General features: G+C 42.9%; 2 protein-coding genes across 5 annotated transcripts in view; one reads left to right on the top strand and one right to left on the bottom strand.

Moving 5' to 3' along the window:
- Nucleotides 1-7,408, top strand: part of RNF24 (ring finger protein 24) — a 65,850-nt gene extending 58,442 nt beyond the window's left edge. The window contains exons 5-7 of one of the 2 annotated variants that reach the window (XR_002831117.1): nt 1,303-1,382; nt 2,092-2,514; nt 6,297-7,408. Coding sequence is in view for 1 of the 2 variants with exons in the window: in XM_006096422.2 (XP_006096484.1) it covers nt 1,303-1,382; nt 2,092-2,230 (219 nt within the window). In the remaining variant the exon portion in view is untranslated. Of the gene's footprint in view, nt 1-1,302; nt 1,383-2,091; nt 2,793-6,296 lie in introns of those variants that run through there. The other variant, XM_006096422.2, reaches the window with a different exon arrangement.
- A 2,435-nt stretch (nt 7,409-9,843) lies between these two features.
- PANK2 (pantothenate kinase 2) overlaps nt 9,844-22,076 on the bottom strand; it is a 38,324-nt gene continuing 26,091 nt past the window's right edge. Inside the window, exons 3-7 of one of the 3 annotated variants that reach the window (XM_023760295.1) lie at nt 19,838-20,091; nt 18,605-18,781; nt 14,697-14,820; nt 13,036-13,161; nt 9,844-11,018 (exon numbers count right to left, since the gene is read on the bottom strand). In XM_023760295.1, coding sequence (XP_023616063.1) covers nt 10,968-11,018; nt 13,036-13,161; nt 14,697-14,820; nt 18,605-18,781; nt 19,838-20,091 — 732 coding nt within the window. In that variant the 3' untranslated portion in view covers nt 9,844-10,967. The remainder of the gene's footprint in view (nt 11,019-13,035; nt 13,162-14,696; nt 14,821-18,604; nt 18,782-19,837; nt 20,092-22,076) is intronic. The other 2 variants (XM_006096421.3, XM_023760294.1) reach the window with 2 other exon arrangements.

Below are 22,076 nucleotides of genomic sequence, written 5' to 3'. Positions count from 1 at the left end.
GCCATGTCATCAGTCTGGGCAAGAAATGTTCATGGTTGAACCAGGACAGGGAAGCAAGAGAGAAGGAATACAGCACATCAGTGCAGGAGACCTGGGACCCAGCCCAGCCACACTCACCAACTGCATGGCCTCAGGAAACATGGTGATTGCTCTGAGCTTCTGTTTCATCTGTAAAATGGGTAAAAGTGGTGGTAGTTGGTGTCCCTGTGCACTGGTAAGTGTTCAAGAAGTGGTGGCTGAACCCCAGCTTCTGGGTGTGAAGGAGAAGCCTGTTCAAAGCTGTGGAGCCTGGCCACCTGTCAGCTGTCCTGGCCACATTTGCACATTTTCTCCAGTTTAATTCAGAGACTCTTGAACAAATTTTTTAAAATACGTTTTTATTGATTTCAGAGAGAGGAAGGGAGGGGGAGAAAGAGATAGAAACATCAATGATGAGAATCATCTATCAGCTGCCTCCTGCACTCCCCTACTGAGGATTGAGCCTGCAATCCAGGCATGTGCCCTGATCAGGAATCAAACTGAGACCTCCTGGTTTATGGTCAATGCTCAAACACTGAGCCACACCAGCCAGGCTTGAATAACATTTTTTTAAAATATATTTTATTGATTTTTTTTTTATAGAGAGGAAGGGAGAGGGATAGAGAGTTAGAAACATCGATGAGAGAGAAACATCATCGATCAGCTGCCTCCTGCACATCTCCTACTGGGGATGTGCCCACAACCAAGGTACATGCCCTTGACCGGAATCGAACCTGGGACCTTTCAGTCCGCAGGCCGATACTCTATCCACTGAGCCAAACCGGTTTCGGCTTGAATAACATTTTATATGACAAAGACAGATACTGACAGAAGGACAGTGCCAAAGTGAGGGCATGTTACCAGAGAAAGGAGAGCCCCAGGGCCTGCCCCGGGGCATGAGCAGTCCCTGACAGAAGCTATGCTGCTGAGCAGGCAGAGCACCCCTGCAGAAAGTCAGCCCCTGGGCACACCACAGGCAGATCCCATCATGTCCAGCCTAGCTAGTGAGGACTAACCTAAGTCAGACCCTTCTGATTCACTAAAGCAAAGGAAACTGCCTTTTGCTTTTTCTTCTGCCACCTGCCCTTCATCTTTGAAGACATGTGACAGGAAGAGCAGGAGGCTCTTCAGAAGACCTTGCCCAGTCAGCCTCTTTCTTTCACTTAAACTGTGGGACATTGTAAACCCCTTCAAATGGCTGGGCCTCAGGGGCCTGCACTTTACTTTGTGACCTGGGAGAGTGCTTAGCAGATACTTTTCCTCATCTGTGAATTTATCTTTCAGCTCTGTGCAGTGTGTCTAGAAGACTTCAAGCCTCGAGATGAGTTGGGGATTTGTCCGTGTAAGCATGCCTTCCACAGAAAGTAAGTATTGGCATGGAACTATTTAAGGGAACCTGAGTTTGAGGCACATCAACCAACTTACTTGTGGGCTTGGAACAGTGCCAGACAAGCTTGAAGGCTTCATGATTGGTCTACAGTGCAGAAAGCACCCTACAGGGTGGGGTATGTGTACATGGCACTGGAGGTATTGGGGTTGTGGAACATGAGCACCGCAGCAGGACTTTGGGCAGAATGCCAGACAAGCCCACACCTCCTGGGAGCCCAGGTTATAAAACCACTATTTAATGGAATGTTCTAATGAGAGCTTCCACTCCAAAAAACTTACGTTAATCAAAACTAGTTATTTTAAATCAAGATAGATGAGTCTGAATGTAAATGGTAGTGTCGGGCTCTCTCCTCCCTCTTCTTGCAAACATATTCATATTCCCTCTTCTCTTGCAATTTTATGCATTTTGCATGTCTATTAGAAAGTGTCATTTCTCCTACTTTGCACCACCCTCACTGTACTTCCTCCTTTAAGAAACCGTGATGACTGAGGGGGTAGCATGCTTGGAGCTCTGGCTCCTCCAGAGGATAAAGTGGGTTCTCCATGGAGGGTGGAGCTCGTTAGGACCTGGCTGTCCTGGGCAACAGATGTGTTCAACATGCAAAATATGTGGGCGGGTGGGCGGGCTGGTGTACCGTGAGCATGGGACTGATGTCTTCCCTCCTGTGGTGTCTCGTTCTGCAGGTGCCTTATTAAGTGGCTGGAGGTTCGGAAAGTGTGTCCACTGTGCAACATGCCAGTTCTGCAGCTGGCCCAGCTGCACAGTAAGCAGGACCGTGGACCCCCACAGGGGCCCCTGCCAGGGGCAGAGAACATTGTATAGCTCACCACAGGATCAAACTGTTGCAGGACCCACGCTCACAGAGGCAGGCGGAACACACATGCAGGCACCAGCTGCCACTTCCTTTGCCTCATGAAAAACTCCTGGGCCGGCTAAGCTAAGACCCAGACTTCTGGGTCATGTGACAACCAAAGCTGACAGTACCCATGTCCCACGCCAAGAGAAGAGAAGTTAAATGAGCCTGCAGGTTTGGTTCAAGGAGCTTCATGAGAGTCTCTTGCCAACTCAATTACATGCTGTCGTCCAGACACTTCTCTCCATGTCAGGTGACTTTTGTCAAGCAGAAGGGAAAGATAAACACAAGTGCTAGAGAAAGGAACTGAGGGCAGGTCTTTAAAGCCACCCACACCCCGCCCTGTGGACAGATGAGCTTCTATTCAGACTGTGCATGCCTGAGCAGCAGCAAACCTTCCCGGCAGCCCCTGAGCCAAGCAAAACCAGCGGTTACCTCAGCCGAAGCACGACCGGTTGCCTGGTTGGTGAGACAGTGCCAACAAAGGCTTTTCACCTTATATTCCTTTGATAAAATCATCTTGGAACCCAAGGGCTGTGGTTACAGTGCCCCTCACCATCACTTCTCCCTGTTTTACATCTGCTTATCAAGTTACCTAAGCTAAAAACATTAGATGCGCTTGGAAAGGCCTGATCAGAAGCCATATTAGATGCGCTTGGAAAGGCCTGGTCAGAAGCCATTTCCTCTTATTCCACACCCACCTCACCAGTGAGGCACAGCCAAGCTGCCCATCAGGGGCCCCCGTGGGCCTGGGCCTCTGAGCCCTTGCTGTCCCTGTGTGCCCCAGGGGGCAGCATAGCTGCTGGTCTTGGCTCACTGTCTTGGGAGGGAGCCCCTGGGAGCCCTCAGACAGCTGAGAATGGCTAGTCCTCCTGGCCCTGCTGAGACAGGAGGATGCTGACCCTCTTTCCCCTTCTTGCCCTCTCTCTTCCTACTTCAGAGAAAATGCTGGCATTGACTTTTTAATGACTTAAAACATCCCAAATAAGATCCCTCTGTAATTTTTTAGCCAGGGACCCACTTGAAATTGTAAATAATTTCAGGAAGCTCCTGCAGGGCTGTTCACTCACTGGTGTGTGCCTCAGTATTCGGACTTGCGAAAACTAATTGCTATTGCAAGTATCTTTATAGGAGAGAAATGCATGTTACTCTTTGGCTCTTTCTGTCCAACTTTTCTAGAAGTGACTCAGAGTCCTTTAGATTCATGAATATTGTATAAATTAGCTAAGAACTTTGTAGTTCTTTTCCACAGCCCTGTTCTCAATCTCCTTCCATTCTAGGGATGGGTTCCTTGTCATCAGCTTTGCCTCTGCTCCCTCACAGGTGTGAGGGGGGGCAGTTTCTCACTGGAAATGCTGTCTGCATGGTATGGAGAGATGGAGGAAGCTTTGCAATTCTGATGATGGCACTTATCCAAGAACTTTTTCTGGAATCCAGCCTCTACTGTCTTAGAATGGGAAAGGGAACCTGTCCGTGGCTCAGGTAGCTACAGTCAAAGGATGAGGAAAATTCCTATTAGCCTAGGAAAGTGCTGGGCAGAATCCAGTTTGGAAAATTACAAGTCCACTTGGTCAGAATTGGCTGTTTCCGTGTGACCTAGCGTATGGTATTCCTATGGTATGCCAACTGGACTGTTTCTTAAACAGGGCAAGTAAAGTGTGGAATATTTTTATATGAAAGCCTTAGCCTGTTTGGCACCCATGAAAAGAACTATTTGTACACTTGGACTTTCACCCTGTTTCTGCGTTCTCTGTAGCATAATAGAATTGAATGCTGCAAAGCACCCAGTTTACAGTGAAATATTGTTAGTGAACAAGTAGGCTTGCTTCTGGACTAGCCTAGTTAATGACCACCAACCCATCATTTTCCCTGGAATGGCGTTGAGACAAATGTCATCTTGTCATTATGGGCTTCGAATAAGAAAGAGAATTTTTTCCCCTCAGAGGAATGCTTGTGCTCTATACTGCTCTGTAGGATTATAGCCTTCCAGTTGCAGCCTTTTTCTGTCCCTGTGTCAGTAACAAGGAGGCAGCTTCACCAAGTCCCTGTGTTTATAGGGAGGCTCATTAATTCATTTCACTGTGTCACAGCTAAAAGCAGAGGTCATTGGTATGCACTGGACCAGAGGTGCAAAGCCAGACAGTTTAGAGGAAAGCTTGAGAAGGCTGTGCCCTCTCCACTTGGCACCATAGTGGGTCTGCTTTGCCCCAGGAGGTGCCACTAATATGACCTCAACACTTGTGAATGTGGGGAGGCTTTTAAAAATGCAGCGTTTCCACTCCGATGGGGCTGGACATTGAAGTGCCGAGTGCCCGCTCTGCTCAGTCATCTCCCCTTTCTTGGTGTGGTGTCCTTTTGCAGCATAGCCATTGTCACTTGGCAGTTAGCAACACAACCTGAATGCATTTGCCACCCACATTTGGGCCCTCCTCCAGCACTTCCCTGTACTGCACGTGGCTAGCAGCGGTTAGTCACAGCATTGTGTGACAAAGGTAAATTTCCATCTGGACTTTTTTAAAAGAATGAGTCAAGGATCCCTTAATACATTCGGCTCAGGCTCACACCTCACAGTGAGGCTGCTGTCCACATCTGTCTGAGTAGGTGACCTTTTGATAATCTATAGACACGTGGGGACCCTGATCTGCTTTTGGGCCACTGGCTAACATTTTTTTTTTAACATCTTAAGTAGCTCCAAGATTGGACGTTACTTGTGTGCCATGGGTTAGTGGAATAGAACTCAGCCCGGAGTTCACCTCGTTTTAGAAATGAAACAAAACCAGCCTGACTTGGTTCTTGGTTGTTATATTTACTTTGAGACTGTGACTTGGTTAGGCCTATTCCAGGAAGGGAGCAGGACAAGACAGAAATGACCAAATTGGAACAGGTGGCCCATGGATGAGGGCATCTGGGCTGAGGGATACCAGGGACCTCCCACCATTGTCATATAGCCAGTTCTTCACAAGTCTTGACAAATGAGTCTTTTCCCCAATGCCAAGCCCCTTGGATCCTAACCTCAGGCCCTTTCCACAGTCTGACTCCAAAGTCTGTCATCTCCATGACCTCATTCCACTCTGTTAAGCTATTCTTAATGACTGTAGAAATTACTGGGAGGCATCCCCAGAGCTCTGGACAGAAAAAGTGATCAGACTGATTTGAAGCATCTCTGTCACTCACCAGCCAGGTGCCTTTCTGTCAGTTCTCTTATCCATCACCCAGGGACTATACTGGTGTCTATCTACTGGCCCTTGCAAGGATTAGCTGTGTCCAGAGCCTGGCAGGTGACAGATCGGAGTCATGGGAGCAGATAATGGGCATTTGACACGCAGGTCATGTGGGCTCCTGTTGTCCCAGGTCTGCTGGCTCCCTTCCTCTTCCCCTCACCTCCATCTGCCTTTGCACAGTGCTCCCTGATTGGTTGCTTACTGTGGATATCTTTTAAAATTTAACTCTGAATAGGTAATCCCTTCCCACGGTTCATAAATCAAGTCTTCCTTGTATCCCTGACCTCCAGCAAGCCCAGCTTCTCACCCCTTGAGCATCTAGTTTTGCTCCTTATGTATCCTCCCAGAGGTCATTTATGTATATACAAGTGCACACACGTGTATGTATGTGTGTGTGCGGAGGGGGAGGGTGTTTTTGCTCATGTGATACTGAAGTACATTCAGGAGCATTCCTATTCATATGGGAAGAGCTGTACCAGAAGTCAGAATATCTGCAAAAGGTGAGCCCAGAATGGGGGATGATCCTTTTACAATCACATTCCTTTTGAAAATGGCTTTTTTATTATTGATTGCAGCACACTGGAATTCTAGTTTTCTATACAAATCAGAAACTGCAGTCCCTCCCTGAAGCACAACCAGTTTCCAGACTTGCTGATCTGTGACAGGACACACAAGAGCAGGCTGTAGCCAAGAGCAGCAGTGCAGGCCCAGCAATTTTGCAGCCACCTGGACAAGCTGCCCCACACCATCTTGGCTAGTTGCAAGGGAAGCCTGAGTGCAGCAGTGATGTCTCTTAACTCTCTTGCTTTCTTAGGCGAGCACCCATTTTTGAGGCAGGAGTTCAAGCAGCAGCAGCAACTGAAGGCTGAGGCACCTTTCTATCTCGTGAGGCAGTTGTCTCAGATGTTGCTAAACAAGTAGGTGGTCAATCATAGATGTTCGGGTACATGGGTCAGGCTCCTTCCCCTTCCCACTCTAAAACATGCTTCCCCTAGTTTTTTCCTAGCCCAACACTTTTCACTCAATGACATTCCCCACCTTTTAAGAAATATTTTAAGTTCATTTTTGCCCCTAGAGAATATGGAAATTAAAGCTTCCTTTAGGTAGCCATGGGGCCATGGACTGGTGCCTCTTGGTCCTCACCCACCTCCCAGTGTCCTGCCACCCAGTTTCCCCAGATTCAGTGCTTTTGCGCCCCTGACCTGAAACTTGAAAAGGAATTGCAGGGAACCTCCACCCTTCTGTCATGTGATGAATCTCTTTAGTCTTTCACGTTAGCTGTTAAGAACTTGAGTAAAGGACATGTCTAAATTAACAGTGTATAAATTTAGGTGAAATTTGCAGTTGATAACTAGAATATGCTGGGTCATGGTTCTTTAGTAGATAAGATTAATGTGCTTCCATTTGAGAGTATCAAGAGGAACATAGAAAGGCTTGGTCAGTTTTCCAGTTGTTTTGGAGCCCACTTGTTCCAAGATGCTAATTGTTTTCTCCGTTTTAGATCAAACATCAGCATTCTTTGCTTACCAATCCAGGGCTCACTTCTGTGGCTACAGGGACAAGGAGAACACCCTGCCTGCTCTAGGGGCATGTACTCAGAAAGGGAGCCTGCCAATGTTAAGGGACTTGTCTGTACTTTGATGTAGCTCCTATGCCAGTACAAGCCTGGTGGTCAGCACCGTGGGCCAGCTGCACACCGTCCCTGTCTGCTCCTTCCCTCCCAGGTTCCGAGAGAAAAAGGAGGCAGATGGGACCAGTGTTGAAGTCCCTCCTGCTGACACCGTCTTCCAAGATAGTGTTCCTGATCATTGTCGTCTCTGGTAACAGATCACTGCCAGGAAGGAAGGTAGTTTAGCCATGTAGTCTAGCCCATTGGGGTTCATTCACTAGACATTATGTAACTCCCTCAATAAAAGGTTTATGAAATGCTGAGCCTCAGGTTTCATAGACGTGTTTGTACACTAAGAATTCTGCAGCAGAATATTTTTAAACATTCGCAGTTTTTTGTAAGCTATATTTTTGTATATTTAATTGCTATTTTAAAGTTTTAATGCATTTTTTGCTAATTACTCTTGTTTTAAAAATAAAACATGCATGTAATTGACTTAAATGTAAATAAAGAGCAGATTTTGAAAACTACTTAATGTTAATCATGTACCCACTGGTGGACACTCACGCCCCACGTAAGCTTGTGTAGCAAGAGTGGGAAAGTCAAGGTGAGTAGGGCACAGCAACAGGTGACTGTGATGAAGGAGCTCCTGGCCGGTCCCCCCACGGTGTGGAGTGAAGGTCAGAGGTGACGAGTAAAGCACTAGGCCACAGTGAGGGAGAAAGCAGAGAAGCCAAGGCCTCACCTGCCACTGGCCTCAGCTTTGCAGATGCGGCTGGACACAGGTAGTTTCCAAAATACAGGCACTAGTCTCAGGGGAGTAAAGTGTCAGAACTAGGCCATTCCTCACACCTCTCACTACACCCCAGACCTGCAAATAAACTTCTATTAGGAAGGAAAAAAACATCTCTCGGTCCAAAGTCACCCTGTGGTAGCTGGTATTTCTCCTCACCAACCCTTGCTAGGACTTCTGCGGATCGATCAGCTTCTGCCCCATAGCTTTGGGGAAACTGTTCCCATCGAGGCCATCTCTGGGCCTCCTCTTAACCCTCAATGCAGGTGTCTGGAGGGCTCCTCTCCCCTGTCTCCTGAGCAACAGACCCCCAGCAGCCCCCTCTGACCTCGCTTCAGTTTTCTTCGCAGCCTTTCCCTTCTCTGCCCATCAACTGTTATTCTCACTCTACCTTGGTATTCACTAAATTCCCACCTACAGTTTGCCCACCTACATACACCAGTTATCTACAACCCAAATATCCAGTTGCTATTTGTTATCAATTGCAGCTCAAAACCACCCCCCCCCCCCCCCAGTAAGCTTATGCCCTTACAGAAACTTCCTCCACCATATCCTATCATCACATCCCAATACTCAACCCTCTAACCATCCACCTGTCCCCACCGGGCCATCTACTGCTCCCATTTTCGTGTAGGCCTCTAGTGGGGAGCGTGGGGTGGGGCCCTCAGGCTACCATCTGGAGGGCAGATTGCAAAGGACAACTGCTGAGATAAGATGGCAGTGGTTTAAACTAGGGTGGTGGCAATGGTGAATGGAGATTGAGTTTACGTGCATCTCAAGCTGGAGGGAGTGAAGAAGATGAGGGGGGTGCAGGGGAAAGGATGTGGATACTTCTGTGTAGGGATGGCCTTGGAGATAGACAAGTAGAAAGAAGGGAAGGACTGGAGCTCAGAGGAGGTGCTGGGCATAGTACCTTGGAAGTCAGAGTCAAGGTGAGTGCTGATGACTGCTTAGGGGAATCAGGACTGTGCCTGGAGCTGGCAGAGACAAAGGGGTCTGGAAGGCAGAAGGAAAAGCAAGAGATCCTCCACTGTGTTAGAACTGAGGAAAGCGAGGACATAAATGTCTATTAGATTTAGTAACGAGACTCAGTGGACCTATCAAGAGCCCTCTCATGGAGTGACAGTGTGAGCTAAGAACCACCCACAAAGTGAGTGGCAACTGGACCCTCGGAGGTAGAAGGCAAATGCAGAAAGGAGAGGGGACTCTGCCTGTGACCTCAGGCGGGTTTGCTGAGTTGTGGAGGTCACAACAGCTGCATGAAACAACCCACGTAAAGCACTGGCACAGCCTCTAAAACACAGGCGGGACCCACAACACAGGAGGTGGGGCCTGGGTCTCCACTAGAAATGGCTCGGGCTCCCTCCCCTTCTCTACCTTCTCCACCCAAGGAAGCAGAGACGGCCTGGGACAAGAGGGGCTTGAGAAACACGACTATGTTCCAGCGAAAGGGTACTAGCACTGTCGGTGGTGGCTGTGAGGGAAAGGTGGAGCCACCAAGTGCGTATCTGCAAGTGACAGAGAACAGAGGACAGGATAGGGGGTGAGGGGTGGGGGCTCAGGCTGAGGCCAGGAAGGGGCAGCAGCAGGGAGACCCAAATGCCACCCAAGGGCTACAATTTCCATCTCCCGCAGTGTCCCTCCAGCTCTGCGGCCTGCATCAGGGAGCAGCACCCTCAACCCACGGGTGCCGGAACCGTGCACAAAAGTGGCCACCATCGGAGAAATGACCATGCCCTCACAAACATGGGCACGGGCCTCTGCTGCCCCCACGCGGCCAACACAGGCGGCCAAAGGATCCCAGCCGACCAGGGAGGAGCACCGGCCCAAGCACCTCCTACCTGAACGACCCAGCCCCGCCCTCTGCACCCTTCCTTTTCCCAGAACCCTCCCAGGCCAGCCTCCTGGCCGAGACCACAGGGGCGAAAGCGCAAGGCGGCCCCAGAACCTTGGAGTTTCTTTCTAGTTCAAAAACCACTTTATACAAACCTTCATTGCCTTCAACAGCGATGCAGGCACCAAATAAGACACAAAGTAAGACACAAACATAGTTCAATCTCTAAGGGAAAGGTTTTTAAAAGTTATTCTGCACAGCAGAAAGAAAAGGTCCAAAGTCAATCTATATTAATACTCAGCTCAAAACCTGTCTCTCAAGCTGCCTTTTGAGCCAGCCTACCAGAGAAATCAGGGCTGCACCTGGGGCTGCTAAGTGCCAAGACCAGGAGTGGGTGAGAAAGGTGGGAAGAACCTCGCCCTGCTCCCCATAAGTTAATGGACACCTCAATTCCTTGGTTTCTACTTGCCTAAAAGTGTAACCAGATTCTCTCCCCAGTTCCCTGGGGAAGAAAAAAAAGCAGTCCCTTTTGTCTGGTTTTAGTTTTCCAGATTATGTCTTTTGTAGTAGCTTACTTCCATCAGCCCAATACTCAAGGTAATTCTGTTCACGGAGGAAATCTTGTCTTTCCAAAGAGACCTTCCTAGGATTTATGGTATAAAGTAACCTGCAATTGTCCTTCTAAAAGTTGCTCAATTGTCCAAGTTACAGGTATTGAACTAACCTGCCCAATTAAGTTTGCAGAACCTTGAAATAAAACATTTTTCAATATGTTCACACAAAGGCTAAATGCTCACCGGAGTTAATGCACAGGAGATGATCTCCAAGGCCATATTGTCAAAACTGTGATTAGATTATATAACACATAGTAGCTTTCCTTACATTTAGCAAGTTCAACAGGATCCCAAAACACAGTATGCTGAACACAGAATAGCTCTCCCCTGAAGTGGCTCCAGTGAGTGACACTGAGTTTCAAAAATATATAGCAGGTATTATAGCCAATCCTCACTGCCATGGACATGGTCCACTTTATATATATACACATATACATATATGTCATTCCTTACTGGTTACTAGTTTAGGCTGAATTTTTAAGGGTTTGTCTTGATGACTTAGAAAAATCCACTTGTCCTTTCTTGCTTTGATTCAGGTAATACACAATCATAAAATTAAGTAAGTCTCTTAAAAAAAACAAAAGTTCACAGATCCCATTGTGGAAGGTTCCAGGAACCCCCTCCCCAGGTAATGATCAGGGGATCTTCAACAGCTCAAGGAGTGCTCCAACGGCTCCAAAATAACCCTGAAAGAAAAATACACAAAAAAAGAGCAATTCTCCTTAGAATTATTTAAATTGCCATATATATGATTATGTTAAAGCCAACACTGCCCTTAATTCCTGACACCCTTTTCTGAGCACCCATTTTGCAGAGCCCAATATTTTTGATTCATGTTTGGGAATTTAAAAATACTGTTTTTGATTCAGTTTGTTAAATCCATGAATACGAAACTGATGGGTACAAAGGGCCACTGTATTTACTGAAAAAAGATGCATGTATACATGGACCTGCACAGTTCAAACTCATATTGTTCAAGGGTCAATTGTATTTCAAGACTTCAGAGAGCCTAAAATAATCTAAGTTCCATATGTGCAGAAATCAACACGAGAGTCAGAAGCCTGAATGCAAATAGAAAACAGAGACGAATGGACCAGCAATACTAACCAGAGAGGAAAATTAAATCTGCAGGCAATAAAAATGACAATATAAAAATCAAAATTTCATAAAGGGTTCATATTATAACTGTGATATGAAGATATAAGTTAAAAAAATTTTACAAAGTTACCCTAAGAAATTAATCTCCTCCCTGGCCAGGTGGCTCAGTTGGTTGGAGCATCATCCCATACACCAAAAAGATTGCAAGTTCGATCCCCAGTCAGGGCACATACAGGAAGCGACCAATCGATGTTTCTCTCACATCGATGCGCTTTCTCTCTCTCTAAAATCAATAATAAACATACCCTTGGGTGAGGATTAAAAACATAAAAAATAAATAAGAAGTTAATCTCCAGGATCTACCTAGGAAAAGGTTCAAAAAGAGGTAGAAATTCAGGAGAAAAGTTTTATTAAACATGACTTTTTTATTCTAATATGAAGCAAAACAAAACAAGTAAAAGTTCACAAAAAGCAGATGTTAAGGTATAAAAATAACTCAGTACTGATTTACTAATATAACATTAGAAGTAATAAGTTAGATGTCTTGAACTTTAAGCTTTTGATATGGGGAAGTTGGGCACTTTGGGTTTTAACTATGAACTTAATCAACTTAAAAGACAAATTTAAAGCTAGTTTAAAGGAAAAGCAATCTATAGCACTTTACATCCTACTTTGATTTCTATTGATTCATATAAACTGTTAAAAGTGCACATATAATTTTAAAAGATGTTCATGATAATAACACCACTATCTAAAATCCAACAACACTTGAAATCGTTCAACTGCCCCACAACCAAGGGGAGGAAAAAGGGAGCCCCTTCCATAGCTCTGGTTCTATTTTTTCCCAAAACTGAAGAAACAAAAAGGCATTTTCCAAAAGAAGACATCAGGTTGAGCAACTCAATGATTCTTTTCTATTGTGTCATTTCTAGCCTGTCTACATATTAAGTTTTTATGATATTGTGGTTCTAGTCCTGGAATGTTTTTTACTGATCTATTTTTCAGAACAGACATCTTAAATAAATGGCATGTGAAAATATCAATACATAAAAACTGACATAAAAAAATGAAAAAAAGCAGAACCCAGAGTAAGTGCATTTATAAAGTACAATGGGAAAAATATAATGATGGCTCAGAAATATGGCTGAATGTTAAGACTTCTTTCTTGCCCTAGCTGGTTTGGCTCAGTGGATAGAGCATCAGCCTGCAGACCGAAGGTCCCACGTTCAATTCCAGTCAAGGGACATGCCCGGTTTGCCAGCTCGATCCCTGGTGGGGGCATGCAGGAGGCAGCTGACCAATGATTCTCTCATCATTGATGTTTCTATCTCGCTCTCCCTCTCCCTTTGTCTCTGAAATCAATAATATATGTTGTTGCTTTTTTTGAAGACTTCTTTAATATTGCTGAAGCTCACAATGAGATTAACCAAAACTGTACCTTGCATTGAATTGGGTAAGAAAGAGCTTTTAAACATTACAATCAAAGTTAAACCCAATATCATATAATTACAAAAATATGTAAGTACTATTTCACCTCTACTTCAAATTCCAACACAATGTGAACTGCATGCCCTGTAACATATTGCAGGAAATAAGTCTGCTTACCTCGTGTTCCGAAAAAAGTGCTTTCAACTGTCCCTTGGACCAATAATCCAAAGCATATGCCAAAAGCCGCATGGCGATCGTATTAATTCTCAAGAAATTTCCAACAAATACCACCTGGTTAATATTCTGAGCACATCAAAAGAAGGCAATTAGTTTTCATCTTAATTTCAGTTCTCTCATAAAATCTACTCCAAACAGAGACCATGTGCATATAGTTTTTAGAAGCAAATTGACTTCTGATTTTAAAAAAGTATTTATATTTAATCCAATTGATCCAGGACTACTTAATTTGATGCCCACACAACTCTGGACCCACTTGAAAGCATGACAGAAAATATCACAGGAGAAAACAGATAGGAAAAACATGTGTATTAAATATGACAAACAATAACTACTATTAAAGTTTTGTACAGATAAGTAAAAGAAAAAGACCCAATTCAAAGAAGGAAAATGACACAAATAGGCAAAATTATACAATAAATATAACAGAAAAGAAATTCAACTTCACTAGTGATAAAAAGAAAGTAAAAAATTTAGACCTATAAATTAGCAAAACAACTAACTGAAATTCTACCCCCAGTATTAGTCAAGTTGTGGTAAAACTGACCCATTTATTTATTGCCGAAAATAATCTAAATTGCTACAGCCCTACTGCAAATAAAACACCTTGGCAATACCTATCAAGATTCATAACACGGTCATAGTCTTTAGATGAAAAACCTCATTCCTGATTAAGTCCCTTATCAAGAATAAAATTCACCAAGGAAAAGTTTCACGTTTAAAATGCTTTACCACAGGGCTGTCATTGGCAAGCAACCAAATGCCAATGACTTATATAAAAAGGAATCAAATCATACAGCCATGAAGTTTATATTTATGTAAAAAATAGAAAATGTACACCAACTAAAATCTTAAATACATAAGCACAGGAAAGGGAACATGCAATAAAGAAAATAGTGTTAACATAGTCAAATGAAGAATTTTTTTAATTACTTGATGCTGATACAGACTTTTAATTTAAAATGAAACAATTCTTTTGTACCTTTTAAGAGTTCCTTTTTAAAGCCACATGTCTATCTTATCTGTTTAGAAGAATAATTTTAAACAAAAATATATAAATAGGGACAAGCTATAAAATTGCACCAACTGGATCCCCAAGGGAAGGCCATTCTTGGTTCTTTCATAGCCCTGTACAATGCTGCTTGACCTGAATGCTACAAGGCAGCACTGTAAAGAAGCTGAAAGCACAAAGACAGCTCTGCTGCGGTGGAGGGGGAGCAGGGTGGGCAGTGCTTGGCCTGCTCAATCTTCTCCCAGCTTCAATGATTTCCTCTGGATTCCTTCCCAGGAATTCTAGAGCTCCACAATGAGCATGGAGTCTAGATTCAGCATCACTAGCCATCATCACCACCCAATAGTAGTACCCCCACCATCTGGCTACCTTCCTGCCTTCTAGATAGTAGCAGTGTTTATTTTCAGTAAGGGGGAAAAAAAAGTCAATTAAGATTAATCTACATGTGAAGAGTTTAACTTCTCCAATGAAACTAACTCCACTACATATGACTACAATTAGACCCATTTGGGCAAAACAGATGTTGTATACATGGTGGGGCCCACTTAGGATGTTGTCAGAGCAACTACAGAAATTCATGTCCCCTTACTTCATTAAGGGCACACATTCTTGCTATCGAGCCAATGTTGTTGGTGATGGTGATCAAAGTTGCTCTGGCGAGGTCCTCTTTACTGACAGCCTCTCGCTTCTCCTTGCTCATCATGTTTCCAAAGCTGTGATGGGGGAAAAAAATCCCTTTGATAAACCAAAGGCAACACAGCCCAACAGAACTCGAATGTTACTTTACTAAGATAAAAGTGACTTTTAGAGCAATGTTACTCAAAACTTCAAACTTTTCATTAAAAAAAAAAAAGGAGCATCTGCTCAAAGAGAAATACCACTTCAAAGAGAACCCTCAAGCATTCTGAATGAGCAAATGGCTTTCCTTGTGGTTTCCACTGAAATATATTGAGCTTTGATACCAGATATGCACATATTGTTAGATTTCATCAGATGCACTGTAATGCAGCACTGCTCCTTCTGCAACCAGGGAAAATTCCAGAAAGATACCTCTATTAGCAATCAATTCCTCCCAACTGCCCAGCTGTTCCATTCAGTTAAAGAGTCACATTCAAATCTGGTAAACTGCTTTATCCTAACAAAGCAAACTATAGCCAACCAGTCCCAGAGTAATCAAACAGTTTCAGATGTCTCTAGAACAGCGGTTCTCAACCTGTGGGTCGTGACCCCTTTGGGGGTTGAACAACCCTTTCACAGGGGTCGCCTAAGACCATCGGAAAACACACACATATTGTTTTTGTGATTAATCACTATGCTTTAATTATGTTCAATTTGTAACAGTGAAAATACATCCTGCATATCAGATATTTACATTACAATTCATAACAGTAGCAAAATTAGTTATGAAGTAGCAACGAAAATAATTTTATGGTTGGGGGTCACCACAACATGAGGAACTAACTGTATTAAAGAGTCTCGGCATTAGGAAGGTTGAGAACCACTGCTCTAGAAGATTAAGAGCTTCAAAGCACCTGACCTGCAGAACTGCACATTAATAACTGTGACCAGAAAACAAACCCAACCAAACAGAAAATGAAGTAATTACCAATAAGCAAATGCTGCAAAGACAGAAAATGAAATCTACAGCATTTACAAAGTACCTAAAATTAGTAAACAAGCATGTGTATGACTGCCTTTTCTATTATTAAAAACCATGTGCCCCAACGCGCACACAAAAATTTTATTTCCAAACAAAATATAAAATTAAGAAAACAATTCAACTTACAATAGCATCAAAGAGAACAAAATACTTAGAGATATATTTAACAAAAGTATAACACTTCTACACTGAAAACTACAAAAACAATGGTGAAAGAAAAGACCTAACTAAGCAGAAAGACATGCCATCTTCTTGAATCAGAAGACTACAGTCAAGCTGCAATAGTCTCCAAAATGATCTACAGATTCAACACAATCCCTATCAAAATCCTAGCTGTCCTTTTTTGAAGATATTGACAAGCTGATCCTAAAATTTAGACAGAAAGTTAAGGGACCCAGACGAGCCAAAACAATCTTGAAAAAACATTGCAGGACTCACACTTCCCAATTTTAAAACGTAATACAAAGCTGCAGTAATCAAGGCATAATGATAAACATCAATGGAACAGAACTGAGTTCAGAAATAAATTATACATTTATGAACAACTATTTTCAACAAAGGGGCCAAGAGAAGTTAATAGGGAAAGAATGATCTATTCAACAAATAGTGCTGGGACAACTGTACATCCATACACAAAGGAATGAATTTGGACCACTACCTCACACCATATACAAAAAGTAACTCAAAATGGATCATTGACCTAATATAAGGGTTAAAACTATAAAACTCACCCAGCCAGCGTGACTCAGTGGTTGAGCGTTGACCTATGAACCAGGATGTCACAGTTTGAATCCTGGTCAGAGCACATGCCCAGGTTGAGGGCTCGATCCCCCGAGTGAGGCATGCAGGAGACAGCTGATTAATGACTCTCTCTCATCACTGATATTTCTCTCTCTCTCTCCCTCTCCCTTCCTCTATGAAATCAATAAAAATGTATTTTTTTTTAGCCCTGGCCGGTTTGGCTCAGTGGATAGAGCGATAGCCTGCGGACTGAAGGGTCCCGGGTTCAATTCCAGCCAGGGGCACATGTCCGGGTGGCGGGCTCGATCACCCCCAGTGGGGACATGCAGGAGACAGCCAATCAATGATTCTCTCTCATCATTGATGTTTCTCTCTCCCTTCCTCTCTGAAATCAATAAAAAATATATTTTTTAAAAAGTATATATATATTTTTAAACCCTATAAAACTTTTGAAAGAAAATACAAAAGTAATAAATCTTCATATTCTAAGGTTAGGCAATAATTTATTATATGTAACACCAAAAATAAAAGCAAGGAGCCCTGGCTGGTTTGGATCAGTGGATTGAGTGTCGGCCTGGGGACTGAAGGGTCCCGGGTTCGATTCTGGACAAGGGCACATGCCTGGGTTGCAGGTTCAATCCCCAGTAGGGGGCGTGCAGGAGGCAGCTGATCCATGATTCTCTCTCATCATTGATGTTTCTATCTCTATCTCCCTCTCCCTTCCTCTCTGAAATCAATAAAAATATATTTAAAAAATTTAAAAAAAATAAAAAATAAAAGCAAGGAAAGAGAACATAGATAAGATGTACTTCTTTTTATCTATTTAAATTTAAAGCATCTATGCTGTAAAGGACACCACCAAGGAAGTGAAGACAACTAACAGAATGGGAAAATATATTTGCAAATGACAAATTTGCAAATACAAAATTGTATTTGATAAAGTACTTGTTTCTAGAACATATTAAGAATTCTTACAACTCAATAATAAAAGACAAATAATTCAACTACAAAATGAGCTAAAGACTTGAACAGACATTTCTCCAAAGGTAGACAAATAGTCAATAAGTACATAGATGGATGTTCAACATCCTTAGTCATCCTTAGGGAAATACAAATCAAAACCAGGAGAGATCACTTGACACCTTTAAGGCAGTTTAAACCAAAAAGACAATAAGTGGTGTCAGCAAGGATGTGGATAAATTTAAATCCTTATATATTACAGGTGGGGTTGTAAAATGGTGCAGCCACTGTGGAAAACTGTCTGGCAGTTCCTCAAAAGATTAAACATAAGAGTTACCACATGATCCAGCAATTCCAGTCCTAGGTATATTCCCAAGAGAATTCAAAACAATATGTCCACACAGACTTGTACATGAATGTTCCTAGCAGCATTATTCACAACCAAAAAGTTTAAATAACCCAAATGTTTATCAACTGATATATGGATAAATAAAATGTTATATATCCATACAATGAAATATTATCCATCAATAAAAACAAAATACTGATTCATGCTACAACATGGATGAATCTTGAAAACATTAAGCTAAATAAGTCAGTCACAAAAATCACATATTCTATGATATCATTTATATCAAGTGTCCAGAATAGGCAAATCTATAGAGACAGAAAGTAGATTAGTGTTTACGAGGGACTGTAGGGTAGGGAAATGTGGAGTGACAGCTAATGAATACAGGTTTTTTTCTGGGATGATAAAAATGTTCTGAAATTGGATTGTGGTGATTACTGCACAATTCTGTAAATATACCAGAAACCAATAAATTGGACACATTTAACAGTTGACTTTATAATATGTAAAACTGCTTAAAAGGAAAAAGATATACCCAATTTTTTTTTAATTTTATTTGAGAGAGAGAGAGAAACATCAATGTGAGAGAGAAACATCAATGGGTTGACTCCCGCGTGTGCCCTGACCAGGGATGGACCCGCAGTCTGGGTATGTGCCCTAACAAGGATCAAACCTGCCACCTTTTGGTGTACAGATGACGCTCCAACCAACTGAGCCACACTGGCAAGGGCAACCCAATATTTAGTATTTTATTTCTGCATCTCTTAGAGAACACATGTCCCCTTACCTTGAAGCCACAGCCCAGCCTGGCAGTCCAAACCTCTCATAGTCCCCTCCATAAATGTCCCGGACTAGTTTATCCACTTTGGTGCTATCTCCACGAGATGCCATTTCAAGAGCTTCTTCAAAAGTGGTACAGCCAGTAAGCAGACAGCAGAGACCAAAAAAAGTTCCTCCTCCAAGACTGTGATTGAAAACAAATAATATGATTATAACATTTTTTACAATAGGAAGGTAATATTTATGAACTATAAAACCATATTCACATGTCAATCTACTCTTGCCTCAACCCAATCGTGCAGAAGCCACCAGTGAGAAATAAGTCTGTGAAAAGATAAAAACAGGTCCCTAATAGACACCTTGAAGGTATGCATTCATGTGCACCAACAAGCAACATGGCAAAATACAGGGCCCACCTCTCCGCCCATGTCTCCAGTTCAGTCTGGGCATCTGCTGAGTTCGAGAAACCTCAAGTATGTAGTATCAGCCCATCACACCTAGGACCACGTTGGTGCCTCCTCCCTTTCTCTCTCCAAGTGCATGCCCTAAGCCATCCTCATTCAAGCATCTTTTTTTTTTCTTCTCATTCAAGCATCTTGTCACCCTGGCTCATCAGCCCCCTACCCAACAAGAACTCTTCCATGAATGTGTTTTCCCCCAAAAAATTACTTTTCATTCCTTAACTCACACCAGTTAAAAAACTTGTTTACCCCATTCCCACCTCCTAGTTTTTCTTCAAGTGATCTCTGATCCTTAAAGTGCATTCCTTTCTCATCTGCCACCTAATTCTCCCTTTCAGACCACCCTCCCCCAATCATTTTTCTATTGCTCAATATCTCAACTTCTAAATTTCACATCATCCTCGGGCCGCGCACCCGGGCACATGTGTGTGTTTATACGCTTGTACAAAATCTAGGATCTTGCCTTGCCTTCTCCTTATACACTCCACTGAGCTTTGCTTACTTTATGGTATATGCACACCATACACTATCTGAGGGCAGGGACTACGGGCTTAATGAGTCTGCTGATGAGACATTTTAAGAAACGTGGAGCAATACAGATGAAAGAAAAGTAGGTCATGAAATCAGAAATTTCAAACAGAAATAACATTTGTTTGCATAATCCCAGGAAAAGTTTTATTTTTTACATAATTTTAAACAGATTCTTAAAGGTATACTTACATGCAATACCTAAAAACTCAGTGTTAAGCCATATGATATCAAGAATATAAAAGACCTACCTGGTACCAGTGACGCGCTTGTAATTATCTTTGGAATATACTGCTAAGATGCTAACCCCAGAGCCAATGTTCACCAGAAGCAGAGGGTATGGATTTTTCAAATCAAACGGTAACTTCTGACATTTTTCAGAATCAGCAGGGTTTTCAAAGTAATAGCACTGTGACCGTCCATTGAATCCAACTGAATCAATGTATAAAATTCCTTTTATTAAGCAATCTAGTTCATCAAGTTTGCAAAGCTGAAGTTCACCTATCTGTAATAAAATAAAATGTTTTCAGACTTTTTAACAAGCCAAACAGAAATAAAAACTCCATTTAATAAGGCATCCCATCTATATTAAACAAATCATAAAGGCACTCAAGGATGTGTAATATCTGTGCATGCGTTACAGAACATATCTGGAGACAACAAATAGGAATGGACTGATAAGACAGACTCCTGCTCCCACAGACCCAAACACACTCTACCTACAACCCACTGCGGCAGCTGGAGCAAGGTGCCCACACCCAAGCAGAAAACAAGATGTCTGCTCACAGGCATGAAGCAGCATAGCCAAGGTCACAGCCCTATCGGAAAGCAGGCCCCCAAAATCTAAGTGATGCAAGCACCTGGTGACACTTGGCGGGAGACACAAAGACTGACATCTGCCTTCCAAAAGACCATCTTCAAAGCTATGGAGCAGTAACAAAGTAGGCCACACTTTATTATCAATAACCTAAAGCCAAAAGGCTGCAAGTGGCCAATTAGAAGGTTAAGATTTTTCACTAAATGAGTTAGACTCTGGAGGATATGGAAATTTTAGCAGAATCAGAATTTAAAACTTTATTAACAACTTCATTTCACTTAAATAATTAATAAATAAATGATTTAGCACAGCAGGCATGGCTCAGTGGTTGAGCGTCCGTTGATCTATGAACCAGGAGGTCACAGTTCGATTCCCAGTCAGGGCATATGCCCGGATTGTGGGCTTAATCCTGTGTGGGGCTTGCAGGAGGCAGCCAATCAATGATTCTTTCATCACTGATGTTTCTTTCTTTCTCTCTCTCTCTCTCTCTCTCTCTCTCTCTCTCTCTCTCTCTCCCTCCCTCCCTCCCTCCCTCCCTCCCTCCCTTCCTCTCTAAAATCAATTAAAATATATATATTTTTTAAAAAGGTTATGGGTTCAATTCCTGGTCAGGGCATGATACCTAGTTTGTGGGTTTGATTACTTGGTTGGGCACTTATGGGAGGCAACCAATGGATGTTTCTCTCTCACATCAATGTTTTTTCTCTCTCCCTCCCTTCCTCTCTCTCTATAATCAATAGCAGCCCTAGCCAGTGTAGCTCAGTTGGTTGAGTGTCGTCCCATGCACCAGATCACTGGCTGGATTCCCAGTCAGGGCACAGGCCCAGGTTGCAGTTTGGTTCCCGGTTGGAGTATATACAGGAGGCAACCGATCAATGTTATTTCTTTTCTTTTTCTTTTTCTTTTTTTTAATCCTCACTCAAGGATATTTTTTCCATTAATTTTTTAGAAAGAGTGGAGAGGGAGAGGGAGAGGGAGAGAGAAACACCGATGTGAGAGACACATTGATTGGTTGCCTTCCGCATGCCCCCAACCAGGGCGAGGAGCCTTCAGTCCACAGGCCAAGGTTCTATCCACTGAGCCAAACCAGCTAGGGCTCAATGTTATTTCTCTCTCTCTCCCCCACTTCCTCTCTCTCTCTCTCTCAAATCCATAAAGATGCCCAACCTGCATGGCTCAGTGGTTGAGCATCAACCTATGAACCAGGTCACAGTTTGATTACCAGTCGGGGAACATACCCAGGTTGTGTGCTCAATTCCCAGTGTGGGGCATACAGAAGGCAGCCAATCAATGATTCTCTCTCATCACTGATATTTCTATCTCTCCCTCTCCCTTCCTTGCTGAAATCAATACAAATATATATATATGTGTGTATATATATAAACACACACACATATATATATACATATACATATATAAAATAAACTCAATAAAGACATTTAAAAAAATAAATTAAACATAACCAATAAGCATATACCCAGGTGAAGATTAAAAGGAAAAAATATATATTAAGGTACTCCTCTAACCAAACCCCAGGGCCTTGAATTGTTCATCACTATCCTTATTTCATCTGCTCAAGCCCTCCCTGCCAAGACAAATTTAAATATCGACTTCCTAACAATTGAATCTCAAGGGGCTAGCATCTTCATTTCTAGGTAAGTCCAATATTTTCC

The sequence above is a fragment of the Myotis lucifugus genome, unplaced genomic scaffold, assembly GCF_000147115.1.
Source record: "Myotis lucifugus unplaced genomic scaffold, Myoluc2.0 scaffold_178, whole genome shotgun sequence".
In the NCBI taxonomy this organism is placed as follows: Eukaryota; Metazoa; Chordata; class Mammalia; order Chiroptera; family Vespertilionidae; genus Myotis; species Myotis lucifugus.
The sequence above is the reverse complement of the archived record's forward strand: the minus strand, read 5'-3'. Positions and strand labels throughout refer to the sequence as shown.